The 26,706-nt window shown below is 43.7% G+C and overlaps 1 protein-coding gene across 5 annotated transcripts; it reads right to left on the bottom strand.

Annotated features, from left to right (window-relative positions):
* Window positions 1-772: 772 nt before the first annotated feature.
* Window positions 773-20,519, bottom strand: LOC113243476 (zinc finger protein 234). 5 transcript variants are annotated; one of them, XM_048223502.2, is made up of 6 exons: window positions 20,343-20,518; window positions 18,547-18,600; window positions 14,518-14,612; window positions 12,178-12,241; window positions 11,306-11,432; window positions 773-4,173 (listed from the first exon to the last, which is right to left on the bottom strand). In XM_048223502.2, the coding sequence occupies exons 5-6, from the start codon at window positions 11,337-11,339 to the stop codon at window positions 2,309-2,311; spliced, it is 1,899 nt and encodes a 632-aa protein (XP_048079459.1). In that variant the 5' UTR covers window positions 11,340-11,432; window positions 12,178-12,241; window positions 14,518-14,612; window positions 18,547-18,600; window positions 20,343-20,518; the 3' UTR covers window positions 773-2,308. The 5 variants fall into 5 exon arrangements, with proteins under 5 accessions (XP_048079459.1, XP_026337919.2, XP_026337920.2 ...); XM_026482134.4 differs by lacking the exon at window positions 12,178-12,241 and having other exon boundaries at window positions 20,343-20,519; XM_026482135.4 differs by lacking the exons at window positions 12,178-12,241; window positions 18,547-18,600 and having other exon boundaries at window positions 20,343-20,514.
* Between the last annotated feature and the right edge of the window lie 6,187 nt (window positions 20,520-26,706).

Below are 26,706 nucleotides of genomic sequence, written 5' to 3'. Positions count from 1 at the left end.
ATAAATACTACAGGAATTAAAAGCAAACACTTTGAGTTGGGATGGAAATGCAGTTAGAAATCACCAATTCAAGGTTAAGGAAACTCTTATTGGTAACTACTTATGACACTTTCAAAGTGTTATAGTAAATTCCTGCCTTCACACTGATAGATTTAAAAGATTAGTTGTGTGAAATGCAGTCCAGTCCTTGCAAAGTTGAAAAGAAAAAACAACTTTTCAGTCTGTACTGTCAGAAAAATTACACAGTGTACACTGTATACAATCCTTGGAAAACCAGACAGGGGCCCAGGTAAGAACCGAACTTGAGAACAGAGGCTGTGCGAGGAGAGGAACCAATTGTACTACAGTAATAACATTAACGTTGTGGATTGTAATATCAGGTGGTCTACATTTCAACAAATGTTCATTTCCCTGAATTAATTTTATTTTGCGGGTTTCTTCCTCTGGGTACAATTTTCCTATGTTTATTTAACATACAGGTAGTGAGCACATCTACAAGCACTAGTCAATGTTAAGGTTGTGTAGATTTTTTTTGAACTTTTATTTAAATTCCAATTAGTTAACATACAGTGTATTAGTTTCAGGTGTACAATATAGTGATTCAACAATCCCATATATCACCCAGCGCTCATCACAAGTGCACTCCTTAATCCCCATCGCCTGTGTAACCCATTCGCCCCCCCCAAACGCCTCCCCTCTGGTAACCATCAGTTTGTTCTCTATACTTAAGAGTCCGTTTCTTGGTTTGCCTCTCTTTTTCTCCCTTTGCTCATTTGTTTTGCTTCTTAAATTCCACATGAATGAAATCATATGGTATTTGTCTTTGACTGACTTATTTCACTCAGCATAATAATCTCTAGCTCCACCTGTTGTTGTTGCAAATGGCAAGATTGCATTCTTTTTTATGCCTGAATAATATTCCATTGTATATATACACATCTTCTTTATCCATTCATCAAACGATGGACAGTTGGGCTCTTTCCATAGTTTGGCTATTGTAAGTAATGCTGCTATAAACACTGGGGTGCATGTGTCCTTTTGTATTAGTATTTTTGTATTCTTTGGGTAAATACCTAGTAGTACAATCGAGAGATCATAGGGTAGTTCTATTTGTAACTTTCTGAGGAACCTCCATACTGTTTTCCAAGTGGCTGCACCAGTTTGCATTCCCATCAACAGTGCAGGAGGGTTCCCCTTTCTCCACATCCTTGCCAAAGCCTGTTGTTTCTTGTGTTGTTGATTTCAGCCATTCTGACAGGTGTGAGGTGCTATCTCATTGTACTTTTGATTTGCATTTCCCTGATAATAAGTGATGTTGAGCATCTTTTCATGTGTCTGTTGGCCATCTGGATTTCTTCTGGGAGAAATGTCTATTCATGTCTTGTGCCTACTTTTTAATTGGATTATTCATTTTTTGAGTGTTGAGTTTTATTAATTCTTTATATATTTTGGATACTAACTCCTTATCAGATATGTCATTGGCAAATATCTTCTCCCATTCAGTCGGTTGCCTTTGATTGTTTCCTTTGCTGTACAGAAGTTTTTTGGTTTGATGTAGTCCCAATAATTTATTTTTGCTTTTGTTTTGTTTGCCTCAGGAGACCTACCTAGAAAGAAGCTGCTACAGCTGATGTCAGAGAAATTACTGCCTGTGCTTTTTCAAGGACTTTTATGGTTTCAGGTCTCACACTTAGGTCTTTCATCCATTTTGAATTTATTTTTGCATATGGTGTAAGACAGCGGTCCAATTTCATTCTTTTGCATGTGCCTGTCCAGTTCTCCCAACACCGTTTGTTGAAAAAAAAAAATCTCTTTTTCCCATTGGATATTCTTTCCTGCTTTGTTATAGATTAACTGACCATATAATTATGGGTTCATCTCTGGGTTTTCTATTCTGTTTTATTGACCGATATGTCTATTTTCGTACCAGTACCATACAGCATTCTTTACCACAGCTTTGTAATAGAACTTGGAAGTCCAGAATTAGGATGCCTCCAGCTGTGAGGGCTGTGTAGATTTAGCAGCAAAGTCCCTGCCCTCATGGAGCTTACACTCCAGTGGGTATCAACTCTGGTATACCCATCATTATACTTGTGTTAAAGGCCAGACCAAACTCTCTTCCTAAGTATTACTACCTCCTAAGTGATTCTGAACAAAGACTTACCACACCACTTACAAGGTTTCTCTGGTGTGATCTGGTGAGAACTGAGATATGTTCAATTATTGCTTAAATACCAACTAAACTAACACAAGTATTTTCTCTCTTATGAAACTCAATGAGGATAAGAATTCAGGGTTTTATAAAGCATCATTTTGGAGAACTTCTTTCTGATGATTCTTTGATGTTCTTACCACTCTTGTTATTTTCGTAAAAGGTACTGCCACCGTGGGTTTTGCGATGATGTGAAAGTTTTGATCGCCAACGGAAGCTCTGACCACACGTCTCACACTTGTAAGGCGTCTCCCCTGTGTGAACCCGCTGATGAGACTGCAGCTGTGAAGAGTGGCGGAAGACCTTGCCACACACATCACATTTGTACGGTTTCTCTTCACTGTGGACGCTCTGATGAACCTTCAGACTTGAGGCCTGACTGAAGTGCTTACCACACTCCCCACACTTGTAGGGTTTCTCTCCTGTGTGGACCCTCTGATGCATGTCAAGATTCAAGCTCCACTTGAAGCCCTTCCCACACTCCTCACATTTGTATGGCTTTTCTCCAGTGTGGACTTTCTGATGGGCTTGAAGGTGTGAACTGCGACCGAAACTCTTCCCACACTCCTCACATTTGAATGGTTTCTCTCCACTGTGGATTCTCTGATGTGCCAGAAGATTTGCGGCCTGCCTGAATACTTTCCCACACTCCTCGCAATTAAATGGTTTCTCTCCTGTGTGGATTCTGCAATGAATTTTGAGATCTGCTCTACGATTGAATCCCTTCCCACACTCTTCACATTTGTGTGGTTTCTCACCCGTATGGATCAGCTGGTGAATCTGAAGTCGGGAACTCTGATTGAAGCCCTGCCCACACTCCTCACACTTGTAAGGTTTCTCTACACTGTGGGTCTTCAGGTGGGACTGAAGATACGCTCTCTGACTGAAGTCCTTCCCACATAACTCACATTTATAGGGTCTCTCCCCCGTGTGGACTACCAGATGAACTTGATAACGAGTTTTTGTCCCGAAGTTCTTCCCACACTCATCACATTTGTATGGTTTCTCTCCTGTGTGGACTCTCTGATGTGCTTGGAGATTTGAACTCATAGTAAAGCCTTTACCACACACTTTGCATATATACGGTTTCTCTCCAGTATGGATTCTCTGATGGGCCCGAAAATGCGAAGGCTGAATGAAGCCCTTCCCACACTCCTCACATTTATAAGGTTTCTCTCGTGTGTGGCCCTTCTGATGGATATGAAGATTCGAGCTACAAAAGAAACACTTACCGCACTCCTCACATTTATACAGTTTTTCTCCTGTGTGGACCATACAATGACTATTAAGTGATGATCTACGTCGGAAATTCTTACCACATTTATCACATTTGAAGGGTTTCTCCCCAGTGTGGATTCTCTGATGTTCCTGGAGATGTGAAGCATGAATGAAGGCCCTTCCACATTGGTCGCAATTATAGGGTTTCTCTTCCATATGCAATTTATAATGAACATTAAGTGCTGATCTACGACAGAAGCCATTCCCACACTTCTCACATTTGAATGGCTTCTCCACTGTGTGAACTTTTTGATGAGTTTGCAGACATGAGCTCTGACTGAATTCCTTACCACACTCCTCACACTTGTAGCGTTTCTCTCCCAGATGAACTCTCTGATGAATAAGAAGTGCTGAGCTGTAACAGAAGCTTTTTCCACACTCACGACAGGTATGAGACTTCACTCCTGAGTGTGTTTGTTGATGAAGATCAAGGCTGGAGGCATCATTGAAATATTTCTTAAATTCACTACGCCGGTCAGGTTTCTGGCCTGTGTGAGTTATAGACTGTTCTGCCCCAACCTGTCGGGGGGAATCACCTTCTTTGGGGAGCTTAGAACTCTTTATCATGGAGCCCTGACACCTGGTTAAGTCACTTGCAATCTGTTGCCAGATCCGCCAGCAGGAAAGCTCTTCAGGCGGTTCTGCTTCTAAAATCATCTTCATCTTACTTTGGATCTTTCCTCCTGTAAAGACAGAATGCAGAGATGTGGACAGCTGAAGGCTTTGTTCAGTGTTTTCAAGATTTCACAATTAGGAGAGAGTGTGAGACTTTAATGAATCCAGAGACTATTCAGTTGGTCTTTTCCAGTGTGTATCTTACTCTTTGGTTTACATGTGTATGGAACCCAAGAGAGGGTCCAGGGGGCTCCTATCCACTAAGCAAGTACACACCAAGTCTAAGAGAGGTACAAGTTAGATGTCAAAGACTTAATTCAAAAATTAATAATGTGGGGGTGCCTGGGTGGCACAGCAGTTAAGCGTCTGCCTTCGGCTCAGGGCGTGATCCCAGCGTTATGGGATCGAGCCCCACATCAGGCTCCTCTGCTATGAGCCTGTTTCTTCCTCTCCCACTCCTCCTGCTTGTGTTCCCTCTCTCGCTGGCTGTCTCTATCTCTGTCAAATAAATAAACAAAATCTTTTAAAAAAATAAATAAATAAAAAATAAAAAAAAATTGATAATGTGATTCAAACTGTTAACCTATGGCCATTTCCACTGAATTTGAAAATCAGTGTAGAATCTTGAATAGTAAAGTTATGTAGTTAATAAATTATGGAAACAGACACGTTACTATAGATAATAAAATATGAATCAACTAGAACTTCAGGAGAAGCAATAACAATCAAACTTGGGGTTTGTGTTATATATCGTAATATCAAATGCCTTGAAATATTTATATTTATGTATTCAAAGTATTCCTGGAAATTCTGCACATGTTCACTTAATCTTATCTTTCTGTTTTGACAAACATTAAATGAGTTGGCTACTGTTACAAATTTTTGACCACTTCTAATAATTTAAGTTCAGAAATATGTTTTCTAAAAGGTTTAGCCCATTGGTATTCCCAAGTCTCTATATTTATTCAAAGGTTATCTAAACACTTGTAGATTATTTTTTCAATAACCTTTTCAATTAGCTTAAGTTTTTTAAAAACTCAACAATAAGGAAAAAAAGAACCTGGTTAAAAAATGAACCAAAGACCTTAACATACATCTTAGTGAAGAAAATATGGAGATGGGCCAATAAGCATATGAAAAGATGCTCTGCATCTTGTGTAATCAGGGAAATGCAATCCAAATACTGAGACACCCTACACACTTACTAGAATGGCCAAAATCCTGAACACCAACACCATCAAATGCTGCCAGGATGTGGAGCAACAGGAACTCTCATTCATTCCTGGTGGGAATGCAAAATGGTACAGCCACCTTGGAAGAGTTTGGTGGTTTTTTACAAAACGAAACATACTCTTATCATACTCTCCTGCTATTGCACAATTTGGTATTAACCAAAAGGAGCTGAAATTTTAAGCCCACACAGAAAACTATACACAGATGTTCACAGCAGATTTATTCATAAGGACAAAACGTGGAAGGAACCAAGATGTCCTCCAGTAGATGAATGGATACATATTAACTGTGGTACATCCGCACGATAGAATATGATTTGGTGCTAAAAAGAAATGAGCTATTAAGCCATGAAATGATATGGAGAAAACATAAATGTACATGAATAAGGGAAAGAAGCCAAAATGAAAAGTATGATTCCAACTACACAGCATTCTTGAAAAGGCAAAAGTATGGACACAGTAAAAAGATCAGTGGTTGCCAAGGGCTAGAGGGGAGGGATGAATAGGTGGAGGAGAGAGGATAACGGGCAGTGTAATCATTCTCTATGATACAATAATGATGGACACATGGCTTTATCCATTTGTCCAAGTCCGTACGATGTACAACACCAAGAGTGAACCCTAATGTAAAGTACAGAGTTAGTGATAATGATGTGTCAATCAGCTTCATCGGTTTTATCTGGCAGGGGATAATGATAATGTAAGAGGCTGTGGGTGCCTGGGGACAGGGGATAAATGGGAGATCTATACCCCTTCCTCTCAATTTTGCTATGAACCTAAAACTGCTCTAAAAAAAATAGTCTCTGAAAGCACTACTGAAAAAAAGTTTATAAGAGAAATTCGGGGCACCTGCGTGGCTCAGTTAAGCATCTGCCTTTGGCTCAGGTCATGATCCCAGGGTCCTGGGATTGAGCCCCGCGTTGGGCCCCCTGTTCAGCAGGGAGTCTGTTTCTCCCTCTGCCTCTCCCCTTCTTGTTCTCTCTCACCCCCCGCCAAATAAATAAATAAAATCTTTTAAAAAGAGAGAGAGAAATTCACTCCCCTACCTGTATGAATAGTCCGTTAAAAGCTGCCCCCTCTTTCAACCCAGTAGACATGTGGTACACTGCCTCTATATAACCATATAAGCCTTGGGTCACTTTATTGGAAAGTTACTTCAGTGTTGAGGTGACTGGAACGTCTAAAACGACTTGGGGGTTTGGGAGCAAATACCCAAGGGCACACTGACTAAAACACGGCCTAAAGCAGAGAGTGGAACTTTAGTTTCTACAGGCAAGTTTCCTTCAGGAGGACAAAAGGGAAATAAAGTTGAACAGAAAACATACATGGCTCTAAAACCTGACAGTAATTCAGATCTCTAGAAAAAAAGTGAAAACAACAGAGATGGAGCCTGGGAGAAGGAAAAGATGAGGTCACAGTATAAACTCTGAAAGCCAACCCTAGAGTGGGAGTTCAATCCTGCCAGGAACTCTTCCCAGACAGATGAATGGATGGTTCCTCATGATTTTTAGGGGCCCAGCAACGAGCCCCTTTACCACCCAGTGGAAAATAATCAATCCTGTCCTCACCCAGTTCACCTCCAGTGACTCCCATCCCTCCTGGTCTATGTGCCATGCAACACCTCGCACCATGTGACATGCTACGTCATCTGCTGTTCTCCATGTCTTTCCCACCATGATGCAGCATCAAGGAGGGAAGCATGTTACACCCTGTAGGCTCAACACCTTTTACACTCTCCTACTTTATAACCAATGTCCAGAACCATGCCCAGAGCATGGTGCGTACTCAACAAATGCATGTTGAATGAATAAATGAATCCCAGTTTGACTATTTTGGTGAGAGTTTAAGCCAAGTCCTAGAAGGAAAATATCTTTTCCAAGAAAGTTATTTGAAATAGGAAAGGCACAGAACACTGGTTTTGCTGGGAAGCTGAAAAGCTATACAGGCGACATCAAGCTGAGCCAGAGGGACATGAAGCAGGATGATAGTAAAAAAGCCAAAGGTGGGGGCACCTGGGTGGCTCAGTTGGTTAAGTATCTGCCTTTGGCTCAAGTAATGGTCTCGGGGTCCTGGAATCAAGAGCCGCGTTGGGCTCTCTCTGCTCAGCAGGGAGTCTGCTTCTCCCTCTCCCTCTGTGCTCTCTCTCAAGTAAATAAATAAAAATCTTAAAAGAGAGAGAGAGAAAGAAAGAAAGAAAGAAAGAAAGAAAGAAAGAAAGAAAGAAAGAAAGAAAGAAAGAAAAGAAAAGAAAGAAAGAAAGAAATCAACGATAGCAAGAATCCCTGGGATGAAAAGGAAGGAGGGCCCATCGCTGGTTCCTTCTGAAGCTTTAGGACTGTCTCTCTGATAAGAGTGTGGAAAAACTGTGGATGCACGACATGTAGATAAAATAGCATCACAACAATTATTCAAACTAAGAAACTCCCATACTTCAGTGAGCTGAAAAGATTTAAAGGCTTATAATAAGCTTTCAGAAAAAAAGAACCAGGACAGAAATTGTCAAAGCATCACAGCCAACAGGACAGTTGTTACATAAAATGCCTACGAAAATCACAGATATAAACCGACACATGAAACGTTTGTTCCGATTACAATGAAAGATGTGTTTCTTACAATGGCTCGTGCTCAAAAACACTTGGAAACTTTGGTTCTAGAAGTTACCCAGTCCTTAATTAAACAAACCGTTCAAACGGAAAGATAAGCTGCAAGAACAGAATCTTGGGGAAATATTACTTAGGTGAGTATGTACTTTTTGGTAGGCAATGTAGTTCATGGTTATATTTAACAAATTGACCCTTAAAAAGAGTAGTTGTGTGGGGCTCCTGGGTGGCTCCGACAGTTAAGCAGCTGGCTCTTGATTTGGTTCAGGTCATGATCTTAGGGTTGTGAGATCGAGCCCCGTGTCAGGTTCTGTGCTTGGCAGGGAGTCTGCTTGAGGATTCTCTCTCTCCCCTCTGCCCCTCCCACCGCTCACAAACATGCTCTCTCTTGCTCAAATAAATAAATCTTAAAAAAAAAAAAAAGAAGAGTGAGAGTAGTTGTGTGAGGGGAGCAGGGAGCATCTCTGAGTATGTGACAATTAGTTTCCTGATTCTAGGTTAGAATGTTCACTAGTTGAAAAACACCCAATATTCATAAAAAATCAAGGAAAAACTGTATGACATCTATATTCTTTAACATCTGTTTAATGACTAAATTTGTAGGAAATAAAAGCATGATATATTTTTGAACCAGAAACACGGGCAGCATTCAGGTATGTGTCTCCTATTACGCTCAGCTTACATGTTCCCCCTCAAGGACAAGGAAGGGGAAACCCAGGGGCAGTAACATGGCGGGGGGGGGCCTCTGAAAGAGGCAAATGGGCTTCAGATGGCAAATCTTCAAGAGGAAGGCAGCTTGCAACCTGGTTGAAACTGTCGGACGCTGTAGGAAACAGAGCATTCTCCTCTGTTGGGAGATCTGAGAATCAGAGTCAGAAATCTCGTTCCAAAAGTACTCTTCCCAGAAATGAAAATGCCCCCCAATGGAAGATTCCAGGAAAGCCGCAAGCAAAGGGTGTTACTCAGTATGGTCACAACTACAACGCTTATAAGTTTCTCTGGGACACAGGTCAAGTGCACACACCCAAACACATATTCATGCCAAGGGCACCCCAAGAAAGTAAGTAAACTAGAAAGTAACTGGGTAGGCATTCATCAGAAGACGAAAAATGTTCTGCGACATCCTTCATTCACTCTGGTTTGCACAGGACGTACAGTTATCTCCCTGACCCATGGAGACATGGGGGTCTCCCATCCATTAACACATTCACCAAGTCAACACGTATTTCCAGACACCTGCCACACCCCCAGTGATTCTAGGCACTGAGGATAGAGCAATGAACAAAATGGACACAATCCCTCACGCATGGGGATCACGCTCCAGGGGTCCAGAGAAGAGATGAGCAAGCAAACAAAAATATATGAGGCACAATATAAAGAGGAACAAGGAGAGTAAAGAGGGGGTGATGTTTTAGTTAGGTTGGTCAGAAAAGGTCTTTCTTGTGACACTGAAACTGAGCGAAGGGAGGAAGGGAGGAAGGAAGGAAGGAAGGAAGGCAGGTGGGAGGGGAAGGAAGAGAGGGGAAGAGAGGGGAAAAGGGAGGAGAGGGAGGGGACAGAAGGATTTCGGGTAAAAGAGTATGTTGGCCAGAGAGTAAGGGCTCTGAGGCAGAAGGACATGTAGTAGGCAGATTAACTGGCTCCTGAAGAATCCATGTCCTGATTTTTGGAGCCTAGAATACTTTACATTACACAGCGAAAGGGAATTAAGGTTGCAGACAGAATTAAGACTATCCTCTGTTATCCGGGTGGGCTCACGGCAATCGAGAGGATCCTTCAAGGTGGAAGAAGAGCACAGGAAGGCAACGTGAGTGCAGAATGGTCAGGGAGAAGCAATGCTGCTGGTGGTGAGGATGGAGGAAGGGCGCCACAGTTTAAAAACCTGGGGTAACTTCTAGAAGCTGAAAAAGCAAAGACACAGATTCCCCCTAGAGCCTCCGAAAAGAAATGCATCTGTGCAGACACTATGAAGCCAGTAAGAACCAGGCCACACCTCTGACCCAGAGAACTGTACGGCAGTCTGTCTGTGTCGCTCTAAGCCGTGAGGTGTGTGGCAATTTGTTACGGTGGCGGCGGGCACTACCGTGTCCCTGGCAGGGCTGAGAAACATGGCGGGGGCGGGGGGGGGGGGGCAGGGCGAGTGGAGGGGGCAGAGCAAGAGGAAGCGGAGAGGGGATGTGTTCAGAGAGGAAGTGGGAGAGAGGAGCACACCATGGAAGACTCTTTCTAGAGGTTTTAACTCTTAAAGAGTGACTCAGTCGGTTAAGCGTCTGCCTTCCACTCACGTCACGATCTCAGGGTCCTGGGATCGAGTCCCGAACGGGGCTCCCTGATCCGAGGGGAGTCTGCTTCTCCCTCTCCCTACTGCTTGTGCACGTGCTCTCACTCTCTCTCTCAAATAAATAAAATCTTTAAAAAATAAAAAAAAGAGGCTTTAACTCAAAGAAAAATAAGCTGTAAAGGGTTTTAAGCAGAGGAATGGCACCCTGACTTACACTTCCTAAGGATCACGCTGGCTGCTACGTGGAGAACAGACAATACAGGGGGGAGGGCTGGCAACAGGCGAGCCGTACAAAGACGGCTGAAACGGTCCAAGACGGGGGCTGGCAATTTGGACCAGGTGACAGCAAAGGGGGCAGAAAGAAGTAAGACACGTGGAAGACACCTGCAAGGACTCCCATCTGCTTGGATCTTAACCCGATTTCTCTTCTCTGCGGGTCCCTAGCATCATCCAAAGCTTTTTTGCTTTCTCTAAGCAGCATATATCATGTCTGAAGGGGTGGGGCATTGTGGACATGCAAAGTCACATATTTAAAATGAACACACAAGGGCGCCTGGCTGCCTCAGTCGGTTAAGCATCTCCCTTTGGCTCAGGTCATGATCCTGGGGTCCTGGGATCGAGTCCCGCATCAGGACTCGCCACTCAGCGGAGTCTGCTTCTCCCTCTGCCCCTCCTCCCCACTCCTGCCACCCCCCCAATAAATAAATAAATAAATAAAAATCTTTTTTAAAAAATTAAAAAAAAAATGAACACTCGAAAGGTATAACTGACTGGCTCTTTGGATGCCTACACATACTGGTCAATTAATCACTATCAGCGTTTTTGAAACATTTAAAAAAATATGACCTATTTCAAGACCCAGACATATACGCATGACAGAAACCTATTTCTAACCAATGTCTATCACACAATCGGCGGGAGATTTTTGCTGTTACAGCAAACTGAGATTTTCTACTTTATTTCATTAAAAACTACTGGGACCCCATCAATGCAGGTGAGCATTTCAAGACCCAGGAAGCCCTGAACACACGAGGACACAGAGCCAATCCAGGAAACTGACACTGAGGCCCAGAGCGCCTGTGCTCACCCACAGAAATCAGGTTCCTGAAGTTCTCCAGCATCACGTCCCGGTACAGCTTCCTCTGGGCGGGGTCCAGCAGCCCCAGCTCCTCCTCCGTGAAGACCACCGCCACGTCCTTGAACGTCACCGTCTCCTACAACACCAAGCACACGCGACCTCAATCTCGCAGCCAGTGGCCACTGGGAGCGGGACAGCACTGAGGAGAAGGAGAGGATGGTGGGAAGTGGCTTCAGAGTCTGAGGGACTCAAGTCCATCCATAGGCTTCCAGGCCCTTCTCCTTCTACCCTGCCAATGCCACCCATTGACTGTCCTCAGCCTCACCAGAAAGTGTGGCAATGACGATGTCCTTAATATTTTTATTTTGTGTCTCCATGGAGTCTACTTACAAGTGACCACCAAGAGCTCTGAATACACATCCCGAACAACCCACGTTTTGCTTTTCGGTGCCTGCTGCCGATTGTCCCAGAAGCATTTTGCGATTCAATCCAAACATATTTGCTTGTACTTACCTTCTTCCTGTCTCACCCACGAACCCTGTCCCTTTGCTTTAACATGTGCCAAACTCACAAGCTTCAGGTAGCCCTGTGGGACAGCGGTGTGGTTTGCCCCATGTAACATTCGGCATCATGTTCTGGAAAAGCAGGCCTCAGCGTGGTTCCCAAGGGTCTGGGCTTTATGAGCTGTGTGCCTTCGCACAAGTCTGCCTGCGTGCCTGAGCTGCCTCTCTGTGTGTGGTCCTTCCCTGCTGGAGTTCTTTCAAGGATTAAACAAGGGAATACCTACAGCCTTTGGAACAGCGCGTGGCGCACAGTAAGTGCCTGCCCAACAAACACCTGCTATCATTCGTATTATTTCTTCATGCAGCCAGCATCAGTACCTTTTTCGTTTCATTTTGTGGCCGTGTGTTCTCCCAGGGAACAGCTCCTCTATCCTTACCTGTTCTGAACAAACGGTATTGAATTTTATGTATTTTTCTCATTACAACCCATCCTGCAAAGAACATCAGTCTATGTAGATCTTGTTGCCCTGTCTGATGACTTGAAAATAGTTGCAGGAGAAAATTAAAAGGTCAACAATAGGCACATTTAAAATTACGATCATAGGATGGCAGCTTTTCTTCCCAATCTTTTTCCTACTTCCCTAATCTTTCAAGAGAATACGACAACCCAGGTTCTCCATACGATGGCCAAGAGCCGGTTATACGTTTTTTCATGGTTTTGGTCATCTGACTTGGAAGAACAATTTGTATTAGTACTCCCACTTACTTGATTATAAATTAATAGAACTACCTTTTCAGGGGCGCCTGGGTGGCTCAGTCAGTTAAGCATCTGCCTTCGGCTCAGGTCATGATCTTGGAGTCCTAGGATCAAGCCCCACATTGGGCTCCCTGCTCAGCAGAGAGTCTGCTTCTCCCTCTCCTTCCCTCCCCACCCCTACTCGTGCTCACACTCTCTATCCCTCAAATTAAACAAAATCTTAAAAAAAAAAAACCAGAACTACCCTTTTCAGATGTGTACTTGTATTTTTCATTTTTTTTTTAAAGATTTTATTTATTTATTCGACAGAGATAGAGACAGCCAGCGAGAGAGGGAACACAAGCAGGGGGAGTGGGAGAGGAAGAAGCAGGCTCATAGCAGAAGGGCCTGATGTGGGACTCGATCCCATAACGCCGGGATCACGCCCTGAGCTGAAGGCAGACGCTCAACCGCTGTGCCACCCAGGCGCCCCTGTATTTTTCATTTTTAACATGGCTGTGCATGTCCTTCCTTGTATGCCTTTGGGTGTTTTCCCTTTACCATATGCGTAAGTTTCCCATGATGGGCTTTGTCTCTTTTTCGACATCTCTGTGGTAAATATTTTCACCCCACGTTACTGTTCCTGGTAATTCTATGTAAGGTGTCTTTTGCCACAGAGGAATTTAAAGATTTTATACAGCGACTGTGCTAACTGCTGTCTTTGTGCCTGCAGTGTCAAGCAGGTCAGTGAAGGGGAGCGACCAGAGGAAGAGACACACCCCGAGACGGGGGTCGGGAAACAGCGGCACCTGTGGAAATCATCTCTCAGAAGAACGCTCCAGGGACGCCTGGGTGGCTCACGGGGTGAAGCGTCTGCCTTCGGCTCAGGTCATGAACCTGGGTCCTGGGATCAAGTCCCGTACTGGGCTCTCTACTCAGTGGGGAGTGTGCTTCTCTCTCTCCCTGCCGCTCCCTCTGCTTGTGCTCTGTCTCTCTCTCTGACAAATAAATAAAACCTTAAAAAAAAAAAAAAAAAAGGAGAGCACTCCAGACGCACACGCCACAGGGCCCAGGGCCAGAAATGAACTCTTTCTGTCTTCCTACCTCTTTCACTCAAGCAGAATACCTCACATTCCTGCCCTTGGTTTCTTGTGTGAATGTGAGCCAGTCTCTCATATTCACATGTTTAAGATGAAGATAAGACGGACACCTCCTCCCTCAGCCGCTCTGAGGAGCCAATGCACAGAATGCAAGTCACTGGCCAATAGGAGGCCCGAGGCAGGGGGATGGCGGAATCCAGCTCTCGCTGTGTGCAAACCTGCAGCCACGTCCGTGTGAAGCGGCACTTCCAGCGGCTCTGCTGAGCCTGTGGTTGGACAGTCCACCTAAAAGCCAGCCCACCTGGCACGAATCAAACGTGAGGACAAAAAGCTGGCAGACTGTTTTCAGAGTTGATCTGGGGGGACAAGGTTTTATGTCGGAAAGTGGTCACCGCAGTGTTGCTTAAGACAGTAAAATCCTGAAACCATGGACGTGTCTGTGAATGGGAAGGAGTTAAAGATAGGAAGGTGCATTGATTCAACGGGAACGGGATGCAACCGTAAAAAATGAACATTACGTAACATTAAAGGGAAGAAAATCAGAATTTAAAATTAGGTGTATGTTACGAATACAAATTCAGTTATGAACGCCCACAAGGATAAGAGTAGGAGAAAATTAAAACAGCTCATTTGTCAACCCAGAAGTAATGAAGTGGGGGAATCGCTCATTTTAGTCATTTTTCTTACTCCCTAAGATAAATAATAATAAAACAAAACCCAAAAATACATGCAAAGTAAATTCAAAAGGGACAAAGTAAGACCCTGATGCAAAACAGGTCCTCAAAATGCCTGTTGCTTTGCTTGAGTCGTCCCCAGAAAAATGTGTGACGACCTGAGTAATGAGATGGAATTTGGGAAGTGAGAGAGGCAAGCCCGACTCACCTTGAACATGGTCACGTGTCCTTTTACTTCCAGGCGTGTGCAGAGTCCCGAGTTGCACAGATCCCAGAAAGGCAGAGCTGCACCTCGCAGGGCGCCTAGGAAGGCAGAAAAAAGACATTAAAGTGGCCTGGAATGCTGCTCCCTTACAGGGATGAATGACTGTGAACCCACACACGCATGCTCACAGCAGCATTATTCATTAATAGCCCTCAAAATGGAAACCACCGAAATGTCGACCCATGACCTATGCAGGAATGAACAAATGCGCCAAACCATACAATGGAATACTATTGGCCAATTAAAAGGAAGGAGTACTGATCACGCTACAGCATGGATGAACCTTGTAAACACTGCTGAAAGTGAAAGACGCCAGTCACAAAAGGTCAGGTACCGTCGGATCCTATTTCTGTGAAATGTCCAGAAGACAGAAATCTAGGGGCGCCTGGGTGGCACAGCGGTTAAGCGTCTGCCTTCGGCTCAGGGCGTGATCCCAGCGTTATGGGATCGGGCCCCACATCAGGCTCCTCCACTATGAGCCTGCTTCTTCCTCTCCCACTCCCCCTGCTTGTGTTCCCTCTCTCGCTGGCTGTCTCTATCTCTGTCAAATAAATAAATAAAATCTTTAAAAAAAAAAAAAAAAGAAGACAGAAATCTGTGGAGACAGAAAGCAGGTCGCCAGGGTGTTAGGGGAGAAAATGGGCATGAGAAATCCAACTGGGAAAACCAAATTGGTCTAAACTGAATTATAGCAATGGCTGCATCACTCAGCAAGATTACCAAAATCAGTGATTCATGGGGCGCCTGGGTGGCTCAGTCAGCTAAGCGTCTGCCTTCAGCTCAGGTCTTGATCCCAGGGTCCTGGTATCTGCTTCTCCCTCTCCCTCTGCCCCACACCCCCTGCTCGCTCGCTCGCTCTCTCAAATCAATAAATAAAAATCCTCTCTCTCAAATGAATAAATGAAAACATCTTTTTAAAAAATCATTGATTTGTGTAACTAAAATGGGTGAATTCTAGGATATCTACTCCATACCTCAAGTTGGTAAACATAAATGTTTGTCCATCTACAGGTCATTTAAATTAGCAAAACAAATTTATGGATTCTAAGTCCATGTTGATACAATATTTACATTTGAATGAATGAGTGAAAACATAGGGGAGAAGGGGCAGCTTGTCCTCACAGCAGAATGTCCGCTAAGAAGTGTATCTTCCCATAAGAATACTTTTATTAATTCTGATTTTTAAAAAAATTGTAACTTTACAATGGAGAGAAACCTAATAGAAATCACCTTAGCTAGTCAACAAAGTTGAGTTCACCAAAACACGGACAAACCAACATCCTTTGGCCCCTGTTATGCTGCAACGACAAGGAGGCCTCAATGCTTCCGTGGAGCCCCTGCCGATGACGCGTAACAAAACCTAAACATGTCAGACACACCCCAAATGAAGAACTTTCTCCAAAATCACTTCCCTCTACACTCTATAAAAGCATCAAGAACCAGTGCCTGGATGGCTCAGTCCGTTGGGCATCCGACTGTTGATTTCGGTTCAGGTCACGACCGCAGGGTCATGGGACTGAGCCCCTTGTCGGGCTCCACACTGAGCGCGGAGTCTGCTAGAGAGTCTCTCTCTCCCTCTGCTCCTTCCCCCAACCCGCATTCTCCCTCTCTCTAAATAAAGAAATAAAATCTAAATAAATAAATAAATAAATAAATAAATAAATAGAAAAGCTTCCGGAACAGGGGCACGTGGCTTGGTGAGTACAGCATGCTCTTGATCTTGAGGTCACAAGTTCGAGGGCATGGAAAACAAAATGTTAAAAAAGAAAAACATCAATGAAAAAGACAAAGGTTGTGGAATGCATGCCACATTAAGGAACATCAAGTATGATAAAGTTTTTGTAAAATGTTTATAAACAAATATACAGCTTAAGGCAATGCATAAAATTGGGACTTTGAACTGGGACAGGGGAGGAGAGACTGGTTACAAGGCCTTTAAATGAAAAACAGTACAACATTAACTACAAGACTGTGGGTTACATAACAGGACGTTATATAATGTTTTCCAGCATTACTAATAGGAAACACTATTAACGACTATTAGTAGTAACTCGCTAGATATCTAATATTTAATAGATAACACTATCACGTAGTATAATATCTAATACTACCAACTAAGTGGTGCTAACATTCTATAATCAGCCTCTCCTAAAGCCCTCTTCCAAAGATACTTCCTGATATCCGTATGTGGGGCTTTCTTCCTTCAGAAAGCTAAAATAAGCTGTCACTGAATCACAGGTATATTCCTGGTGTTATGCGGCTGACGGAGCCACAAAACAGGCAAAATGTAAACAATGAGGGAATTTGAGTAAACAGTATATGAGAATTCCTTATACTATTTTTGTAACTTTTCAATGGAAAAATTTTTAATTATATAAAGTCTTAAAATATCAGGAAACAATCGTAGGAATAACAGTAATAATGGAATGATAAAGATGATCAGGAAATGATATGGAAGTTCATTAGTTTATTCTTTCTTGGTAGTGCTTAAAAACTTCCATATGGGGCGCCTGGGTGGCATAGCAGTTAAGCGTCTGCCTTCGGCTCAGGGCGTGATCCCGGCATATCCGGCGTTATGGGATCGAGCCCCACTTCAGGCTCCTCCGCTATGAGCCTGCTTCTTCCTCTCCCACTCCCCCTGCTTGTGTTCCCTCTCTCGCTGGCTGTCTCTATCTCTGTCAAATAAATAAATAAAAAATCTTTAAAAAACAAAACAAAACAAACTTCCATAGTTATGGGGCACCTGCATGCAACTCTCCATTTTGGGGTTTTAAGTTCGAGCCCCACATCGGGTAGAGAGTACTTAAAAATAAAATCTTAAGGGGTGCCTGGGTGGCTCAGTCGGGTAAGTGACAGACTCTTGATTTCGGCTCAGGTCATGATCTCAGGGTCCTGGGATCAAGCCCTGCATGAGGCTCCGTGCTCAGCAGGGCGTCTGCTAAAGACTCACTCCTCCCTCTGCCCCATCCCCTGCATGAGCATGCACGTCCACATGCTCTCTCCCCCCTCTCAAATAAATAAATAAATAAATAAATCTTAAAAAAAAATAAAGAGGGTGGGGGGATGGGGTAACAGGGTGATGGGTATTAAGGAGGGCACGCGTTGGCATGAGCACTGGGTGTTATACGCAACTAATGAATCACTGAACGCCACCGCAAAAACTTATGACGTACTATAAGCTGGCTAACTGAATATAAAAAAAAAGAAATTAAAAAAAAAGAAATTATAATAAAAAATAATAAAGAATAAAATAAAATCTTTAAAAAATTGTCCATAGTTAAAATACACCAGGGGAAAAACACAAATAAATATATGATAATTTTGTAAAATATTTATAAACAAACATACAAATATACTACAAAGAACCACCAAACAGAAATGCACTGAAAGCTTCACGGTTGCTCTTTACACTGTGGATTAATGGGTAATTTAAAAAAATTTTCCCCTCATATTTCTGTATTTTCTGAATTTTCCCCCATGGTTCCAGAAGAACAAAACATATTATCAATAATAAGCGAAACAAAATAGTTGACGATGTTTGAAAAAACTCAGAAAAGTCGAAGCCCATTAGCCTTGCTTTTCAGGTCCTCCAGAATCAAGCGCCAACTACCTGGGGTCCGGTTCCCACTAGTTCCTATGGTTTAAGGAGAACATATCCAAGAGATTAGGAACCGGAGTCTGGACTCAGACTCCCTTCATCCCAAACCCAGCTCAAGCTCTTACCTGGTGGGGACGATGGGCAAATTTATGCTCCGTGGGTCTCAATCTCATTTTATAGAATAGAAAAAGAGAGCAGAATTTCTTCACGGAGCTATGGTGTGGCACAATGTATTTATTTGTGTAAAACCGCTATCACTGAGGCCAACAATTAAGGACTAATGATCATTAATGCCCATGCCCGGTCACACATCCTATACATCATCCGATTGACATGAACATTGCTGTAAAAGAGAACCGCCAAATCCCACTCACGTGGAACCTTGCTGTCAGCAGCCAAGGAGTCGCGCCTTCCACCTCTGTGCAGCCCTTTATGAGAAGTCAGGCGGGGGAAAGAAAAGATGTTATGAAATGCCATGATCGTGTCACCATCCTCAATAAAAGTTAAAACCTCCCTTCCCCTCCATGCAGTCCGGAAGCAACCCTTGTCGCCAACTAGACCCCAAGACCTGACGTTTACCGCCCACCTGCTTGTACTCATTAATCTTTGTCTTACATTTTTCCTTAAGCTCTTCTTTCTAGCTTACCTCTTTTTTTTTTTAAGATTTTGTTTATTTATTTGACAGAGAGACAGCCACCGAGAGAGGGAACACAGGCAGGGGGAGTGGGAGAGGAAGAAGCAGGCTCATAGCGGAGGAGCCTGACGTGGGGCTCGATCCCAGGACTCTGGGATCATGCCCTGAGCCGAAGGCAGACGCTTAACAACTGAGCCACCCAGGTGCCCCTTCTAGCTTACCTCTTAACTCAGGCAAGTGAAACCCAAAACCACGCCTTGGGTGATGACAACTGCCAAGACCTGCCACAGGCCCAGACCACCCAGACCTTTTGAGCCCGACTCATGCTTGCACAGAAGGACCATGTGTGACTTCTGGAATGATCTATTTCCTTTACCTCATTATAATACCAAAATCTCTGCCCAAGGCCGGGGGCGGGGGGTTCAGCCTAATTTACATAACATACAGTGTATGTATAGGCATGTTTCCTTAAGGCACATCCTCCGCCTTATGCCCGCCTCTACATAGGATGACAAAACTTCCCTATCTAAATATCCCTCCTAATCCTAAATAAAAGGAACCCATTCACCCTCTTTTGTGGGAGTCACAGCTTTGGAAGCCATTCCCTGTGATCTCTTTATTTGCTGCAAATAAGCTTTCTTTGTGCAACGATTCAACCTGGTACAGTTTCTGACTCACCAAGGAGGGAACTCACGTTGGTTCTGTTACACCCTCACCTTCCTAAAAGACAGACAATAAGGGGCCTGGGATTATCCAGCATCATGCAGGAATCAGAGAAGAGTAAAGGTTCTGCAGTGGGATATCCGACCCTAACCCAGGGGCCTGATTGCTCCTCCGGAAATTAATACGAAGAAAGGTCACCATTCACCAGGTGCCAGAAAGAGTTTTGAGATTTTTATTTCTATCACTATAGCTGGCAGGCAGGGGTTCGGGGCGCACCTGGCTCTGGGATTCCCAAACAGATCAGACTCGGCCTCTTGCCCCCGACAAAATCCACAGAGAAACGAGTGGCGGCGAAATAAGAAAGGAATTTATTTCAGTGAGGCCAACACCAAAAAGACTGCAGACAAACAGCTCAAAGACTGTCTTCGAAGTACTGAAAATACTTTAAGGTTTATACAAGGAAAATGTGGGGTAATGGCAGGTGGGCAGTGAAGGTCAAATGATCACTGTCTCAATCACGGGTGGGGCCTTCCTGGCTCAGAACAGTCCTTATCGTAGTTTTGGTTCCCACCAGGGGATGCTTTGCCCTCGGGGGGCCTTCCACCCGAGCCAAGACACAAGCTGGAAAGAAGCCAACTAGAAAGTTTGGGGTCAAAATGGAGGCAGTTTTCACCACTTCTTTCAATTCCCCAACACCAGGAAGCAGAAGCACCCGTGGGTGTCGGGAGGCAGACACTGGGCGAGCTGAGACACGCAGAAACTCTCAAACCAGGAGATAGGTGACCCCACCCCTCCCCACTCGAGGACTCGCAAACCACCCTGAACACAGAGACTCCCCCAGAGATGGACACCAATGCCCTACCCCCTCCGTACCTGCGTACTCGGCCCAGGCTTCTTTTCCCCTAAATCGCCCGGTCGCCGCAGGTTCCAAGCACAGATCCAGGAAGTTTGGAAGCGCCAGGAGAGGCGGAACTGACGCACCTCCCAAAGAAAATTCAGGAGCAACCTCACACTCTCCCAACGGAAGTGCCAGTGAGACCACGGAACTCCTGGACTACACTTCCCAGAACGCACAAGACGCACCTTCCTGAGCGGAAGTGCACGCCACCACACAGATGGTCTGGACTGCACCTCCCAGAATGCACTAGACCTGCCTTCCGGAGCGGAAGTGCACGCCACCACACAGAGCGTCTGGACTACACCTCCCAGAATGCTGAAGGCAAAACATTCTTAGTCTCACGCTCCAAAACAAGTGTTGTGGCTAATTGGGAGCTCCTTATCTATACTTCCAGAAATGCCAGAATGGAAAGAATCACATAGTCCCGACTTCTTGGTGGTCATACGGGTTTCTACGTTAAGAGTCTGCGTTACCTCTGCCTGAGTCCTCAACGAAATTATTCCATGATTACAACTTCCCAATTCGAAACGCCTCCCTTTCTCCAAAGGGAACCGGTGAGGAGATACGATCTTCAGGAAATTAACGGGAAATGATGCCTTAGGCGACACTAGATGATTGAAAGGAGGATGGTGGTTAGTATAATCGTGGGGTAGAATTATCTGGGAGAGGCGGTGAGGAGCGAGGAAGTTACGCCGCTCCCCCCCCGCCCCCGCCCGACCCTGATGTGCCACAAGTTTAGTAGGAAAAACAACAGAAGAGGGCCAAAGTGGAAGCTTGTCCTCATGGAAAACCGCTCTTCCCTCACTTAAACTTTTCATGAAAATTATTATCCCTATTTCGGAGGTGAAAACGTTAAGTTTCAGTGAAGTTACAAAATTGTCCACCATCTCAAAGCAAGTAGAACGGCTGCAGAGCTTGACATTGGAGTTACTATGATTCCCAAAGCCTATGATTTAATGGCAAAGCACTGAGGAGGATTCTGTAGGTGAGGGAGCATGTTCTAGCCTTAAGAGTTTTTTCCTTTTATATTTTCTGGTTAAAATAGCTTTATTATAATTAGCAATTTAAAAACACCTCTGTTACTGAAAACTAAGAATAGTATGAAATAAATAAGAAAAAATGCACCGAGAATCCTTCCCCCTGAAGATAAAAAATGTTTGTCTCAAATGTTTGCATCCACATAAACTTACATATACCTATCAACATACATATTTGATTTTTAAAAATGAAGTCTGGGGGCGCCTGGGTAGCACAGCCGTTAAGCGTCTGCCTTCGGCTCAGGGCGTGATCCCGGCGTTCTGGGATCGCCCCGCATCAGGCTCTTCTGCTATGAGCCTGCTTCTTCCTCTCCCACTCCCCCTGCTTGTGTTCCCTCTTTCGCTGGCTGTCCCTCTGTCAAATAAATAAATAAATAAAATCTTTAAAAAAAATAAAAATGAAGTCTCATGTTCTCTATCCATTTTCTCTAAACTCAGTATAAGCTAAACATTTTCTAGTATCAGTCACTGAAAATCTACCTCCTTCCAAATGATGGCTGTATGATATTGCATTGAGTGGATTGAGAATGAAAAACGAAACATCCCCCGACATCTGGTAAAACAGTATTACATACTGGACTCTGATTTAGAGCACATACAGCACCTGGGAGGACGGTGTGCAGCGCCACAAGTTACTGCCACCTAATTGGCCATATCACTGAGGCTTCGAATGGCATTTCACCATATCCCGAAGCCAATTACTTCAGGATGATAGGGAAAGTGCAAAGGGGCTGGGCAGCTTACATGGCAGCCAAGACCTATTGCAGGACCTTCTCTTGTTCTGGGCCCAAAGAGTGTTCAGGTCATTCATAAAAGGCAAAGTGGCACATTCCAATTAGGAATATATGACCTCTAAAATCCAAAGAGGCCCGCTAGATATTGTGACTCATTTTTCTTGGAAGGTGCAACATATTCTTCACCTAGAAGGACAGCTCAACACACCCACACCACTGAATGCCTGGAAATTTTACTTGAGGTGCAAGGTCCCTGAATATTTCTGGGATTTATTCCCGCCCTCTGACACGCAAGCTAATACATCTAAGGTAATTCCTACTTCGTGCTCACCAGATCCAATCAGCACAATATCATCAATGTGCCAATTGAGTAGAGCAAGGATTCGGTCACTGCAAAAAAAAAAAAAAAAAAGTCTGATTATTTCCTCTCAGTGCATAGTTACACTGGTACAATAGCCATAGCCCCCCTTGGGGGACTCTGGAGAAAAGATTAACAGCCCACACTTTTGCAGTACAGAAGCTTCCATCATCAAGAGGACCTGGCCTCTCCTTCACCCAAAGGATTCTGGGTTTGTAAACTGGCCATGTCTTAAAATTGATTTAGGACCTCTGACTCTCTGTTTTGATGATTCAAGTTATACTTATGTTTACTTGACCTAAAACTCTGCCACCTATGTAGATAAAATAATAATTTAGTAGACTTTCCATCTTTTTATTCACTAGGGACACCAAGATCAACAAGGAAATGTAGAGTTATTCTTAGAAAATACATTGTAAGCCCTAAGGGGTGACCGTGGCAGCAGCCGAAACGTCAGCAGTGTTCCTGTTCTCGGGCTGTTGAACGCAATGGCCTGGCAGGAGCAGGATCCCATGATCCCCAGGGGCAGGGCGTAAGTTAGGAGCTAGGAAAGAGTGTAACCCTCGGTCTCCCCTTCCTGCACCTGGAAATTGCCAAACCAAACACCCTGTTCCTCCCTTATCCCGTGACTGACTCCCTGCGTGCCTATGCGTAGGGGAGAACGCAAGCCTGCTTTATGGTTTCAAGATATTTGCCATCCCTTTGTACTTCTTTCCCACGCTTCCAGGCATCTGTCCTTGCTTTTCTGATAAGAACAAAACAAACAAAACATGAAAGCTATGTGCAGGAATCAGCTGCTGCTGCTCTCCCTTGCAGAGGCAGCCCTGCACGGCCGCTCAAATTGGTGTGTGACAACTTTATTTCAATGCACAACTACAGGAAAGGTCAAGGAGCCAGTGCATAATGACTTGAAATTTTCAAGTCATTAATACTTGAGCTGGAATTTGAAGCCATGTGCTCTTTTTCCCCCCACTTTCTCCAACATAGTTAGTTTGACCAATATGTTCTAAAGTCTTCAATAGTTATTTCCTTAGGCGTGTCAAATGTGTATTTCATATGTTTGCCATGTCACACCATGGCAAGTGCCCTATTTTCCATGGGAAATAGAGTTATTAGTGCCTTTAAATCTAATAAGATTCAAGAACCAATTCTAGAAAGCACAATTCAGAAAATTTATTCAAAATATTTTGTTCCTCTAGGGGCGCCTGGGTGGCTCAGTCGGTTAAGTCTGCCTTCAGCTCAGGTCGTGATCCCAGGGTCCTGGGAACGAGTCCCATGTCGGGCTCTCTGCTCAGCGGGGAGCCTGCTTTTCCCTTTCCCTCTGCCTGCTGCTCTGTCTGCTTGTGCTCTCTCTCTGTCAAATAAATGAAATAAAATCTTTAAAAAAAAATTCTGTTCCTCTAGAACCATTCTTGGAACAAAAATCCTTTTTTCATAAAGATTCAACCAAAGAAAAAGAAGTATTAGGAAATAATATAAGAGATTTATTCCAAGAAACTGGCTTACTAGATTGTGGGGCTGGCTTGGCAAAGTCAAAATCCCTAGGACAGGACATCAAGAAGGCCAAAACGGACCTCTCGGCCACAAACCAAAGATGCTACCAACAGGCAGAATAATGGTTTCTTACAGGGAAGTTTCAGCTCTGCTCTTAAGGACTTTCAACTTGTTAAATCAGGCCAACCCAAATCATCTAGGATACTACACCCTGCTCAAAGTCAGTTGATTCGGGACTTTAATCACATCTACAAAGTACCTTCCTAAAACCTAGGTCTGTGACAGATAGAATAACTGGGGACTGTAGTCAAGGTGAGTTGCCACATAAAATTGACCACCACACAAATCTTTGTCAGCAGGAAATTGGTTAAGGAAAAAATGATAGTTGGTACACCAGAACGCTGTATAGGCACTAGAAATGAGGTTGTAAGTCCATTTGTTGAAGTGACCTTCTAGAATTGTTTCAGTTTAGTGAAAAACTCTAATTAGAAAATAGTATGCATTAGGTTCTTAGTTTATAAAACTCTATACAAGTCTTACTTGTATGCAGAGATACACTGAAGCATGCTCATCAAAATATTAATAGTGGTGAGTTCCTACTACCTCCCACTTTCTTGACTTTCCTGTATTGCTCTGCTTCTTTTCAATGTCCAGGCATTATTCTTGTCAGTAAAAAAAAGATATGAAAGTATTTATACTTTAAACAAATCTCTCGAGAATCAAATGTTTTTAGTAAGACATGGCATATGTAACAAAATGTCAATCTCCAGAGGGATAAGGCAGAGGTTCTGAGACTGATTACTTTAGAATCAGTCACAGTGTGTCAAATAAACAGGAGATATTGTGGTTCTGGACTCCGATCCTTAAGTGGCTATCCTACCAATATGGGTAGATGTCAATAACTTGGGAAGCCTCTCCTTTTCAAACACAGGGAAAGGATGATGACCTCGAACAATCCCCATCAAATGTAGGTAAGTTCAAAGCTAAGGAACTCCAAAGGGACCACGTTAAGAAAAGTGCAGTCTGTGGTGACAAATGGGAGCTGAAACTGGATGATCTCACAAAAGCTCTGGAACTCAATCCAGATCTAAGAATTTACTACTGAGTGTGGTTGAGAATCTAGGCCTCCCACTTTGGGAGACATGACCATGAACACACGCCAGCCAGTCTCAGGTGTTGTCACTACCTGTGACCACCTTGAGGACCCCTGCTATGCAGGTCAGGTGTAAGCCCTACCTGTAGTCTTTTCAGTTTTAGGAGTTGAGTAAGTTTGGCTTAATCTGGTGAGAATTGTTACAAATAATTACCTTGGCAATGACTTATCCAGTATTTGATGACAGTTTAAAAGGAGAAAAAAAATTATAGGCCCTAGATTTCTGTACATCATGTATGCAGGAAAGTTAATATAGCAGTTGTGAGACTGTGGTCCTTAGAAAGGCCTGCTTGCAAGCCTGGACTTGGCTGGTGTCAGGGAACATGGATTTGAGAAGAATTTACTCCATTGCATTAGTGGTAAGAGCTGTTCACTGTGCCTACACTGTACAATGTGATTCATTCTGAACACCCGCTCTTCCTATTGAAGACTTGGATTTTGCTACATGCTAAGTAGATGGTGCCTACATGACCAGCCCTTACTAAGAACCCTGGGTACCGGTCTCTGATGAAGTCCTATTGTAGGCATTTCACACGTGTGGCCACAATTCAATGCTGGAGTTGAGCAAGTCCTGATACCGTGGGAAGAGGACTCTTAGAAGATCACGCCTAGTTTCCTTTCACTCATATGTGGAATATAAGGAATAGCACAGAGGATCATAGGGGAAGGGAGGGAAAACTGAATGGGAAGAAATCAGAGAGGGAGAAAAACCATGAGACTCTTGACTCTGGGAAACAAACTGAGGGTTGTGGAAAGGGACGTGGGTGGAGGGATGGGGTAACTGCGTGATGGGCATTAAGGGGGGCATATGATGTGATGAGCACTGGATGTTATACGCAACTAATGAATCCTTGAACACTACATCAAAAACTAATCATGTACTATATGTTGGCTAATTGAATTTAAACTTAAAAAAGGAAAAAAGGACATCTACGTACCTTTTCCCTTTACTGATTTTGCTCTGTATTCTTTCACTGAAATATAGTCCTGAATTCAACTACATTCGGAGTCCTCTGAGCAAATCAAAGAACCTCAAGGTTGATGTTAGGGAACCCCCAAACCGATACACACATTGAGACAGCATGGATCTCAGTATCTGGCATCCTGTGAAGATATAGCCCAGAAGACTGATTATGAAAATGAATCTATTAGATATACTTTGTAAGTAAAGCCCTTCAGTCAATACACTTAAAATATCACCATGGTGTCCAAGACGTGTGGAAAGGCATCCAAAGCTGCTCTTTCTCCTTAGAGGCTTGACTGCTATAATGCTATGATCCCCACCCATGCATTTTTTTCTTCAAAGCATTTCTTTTAACCTCCACTACGTAACCACTTTACTGCTGTCTTCAGTATTTGCTCCCTGGCTTATGCCTCAAGACGCATGTTGTACGTTGACTACAAAGATGGTTGATCATACTCATTAGTTTAAAAAATTTTTGCTTTTGAATACACAGTGAGTCCTATTCCTTTTGATCTTATCTGTCATAGGATAATGTAGAGTAATCTTAATTAGGGGACTAAACCGTTAAGGGACTCATATAATTTTTCAAATTCCATGGT

Source organism: Ursus arctos, unplaced genomic scaffold (assembly GCF_023065955.2).
Source record: "Ursus arctos isolate Adak ecotype North America unplaced genomic scaffold, UrsArc2.0 scaffold_19, whole genome shotgun sequence".
Taxonomy (NCBI): Eukaryota; Metazoa; Chordata; class Mammalia; order Carnivora; family Ursidae; genus Ursus; species Ursus arctos.
Note: the sequence above shows the minus strand (reverse complement) of the source record. Positions and strands in the feature narration are given on the sequence as shown.

Bases quoted from the DNA above. Each gene is read 5' to 3' on its own strand.
- LOC113243476 (XM_044378057.3), bottom strand. From the start codon at position 18,772: ATGAGTACAAGCAGGTGGGCGGTAAACGTCAGGTCTTGGGGTCTAGTT. The intron at 14,613-18,546 runs GTGAGTGGGATT...CTGCCTTCCTAG, and splicing joins TGCTGACAGCAAGGTTCCAC to GCGCCCTGCGAGGTGCAGCT. The intron at 4,174-11,305 runs GTGAGCACAGGC...CTGTCTTTACAG, and splicing joins CAGGAACCTGATTTCTGTGG to GAGGAAAGATCCAAAGTAAG.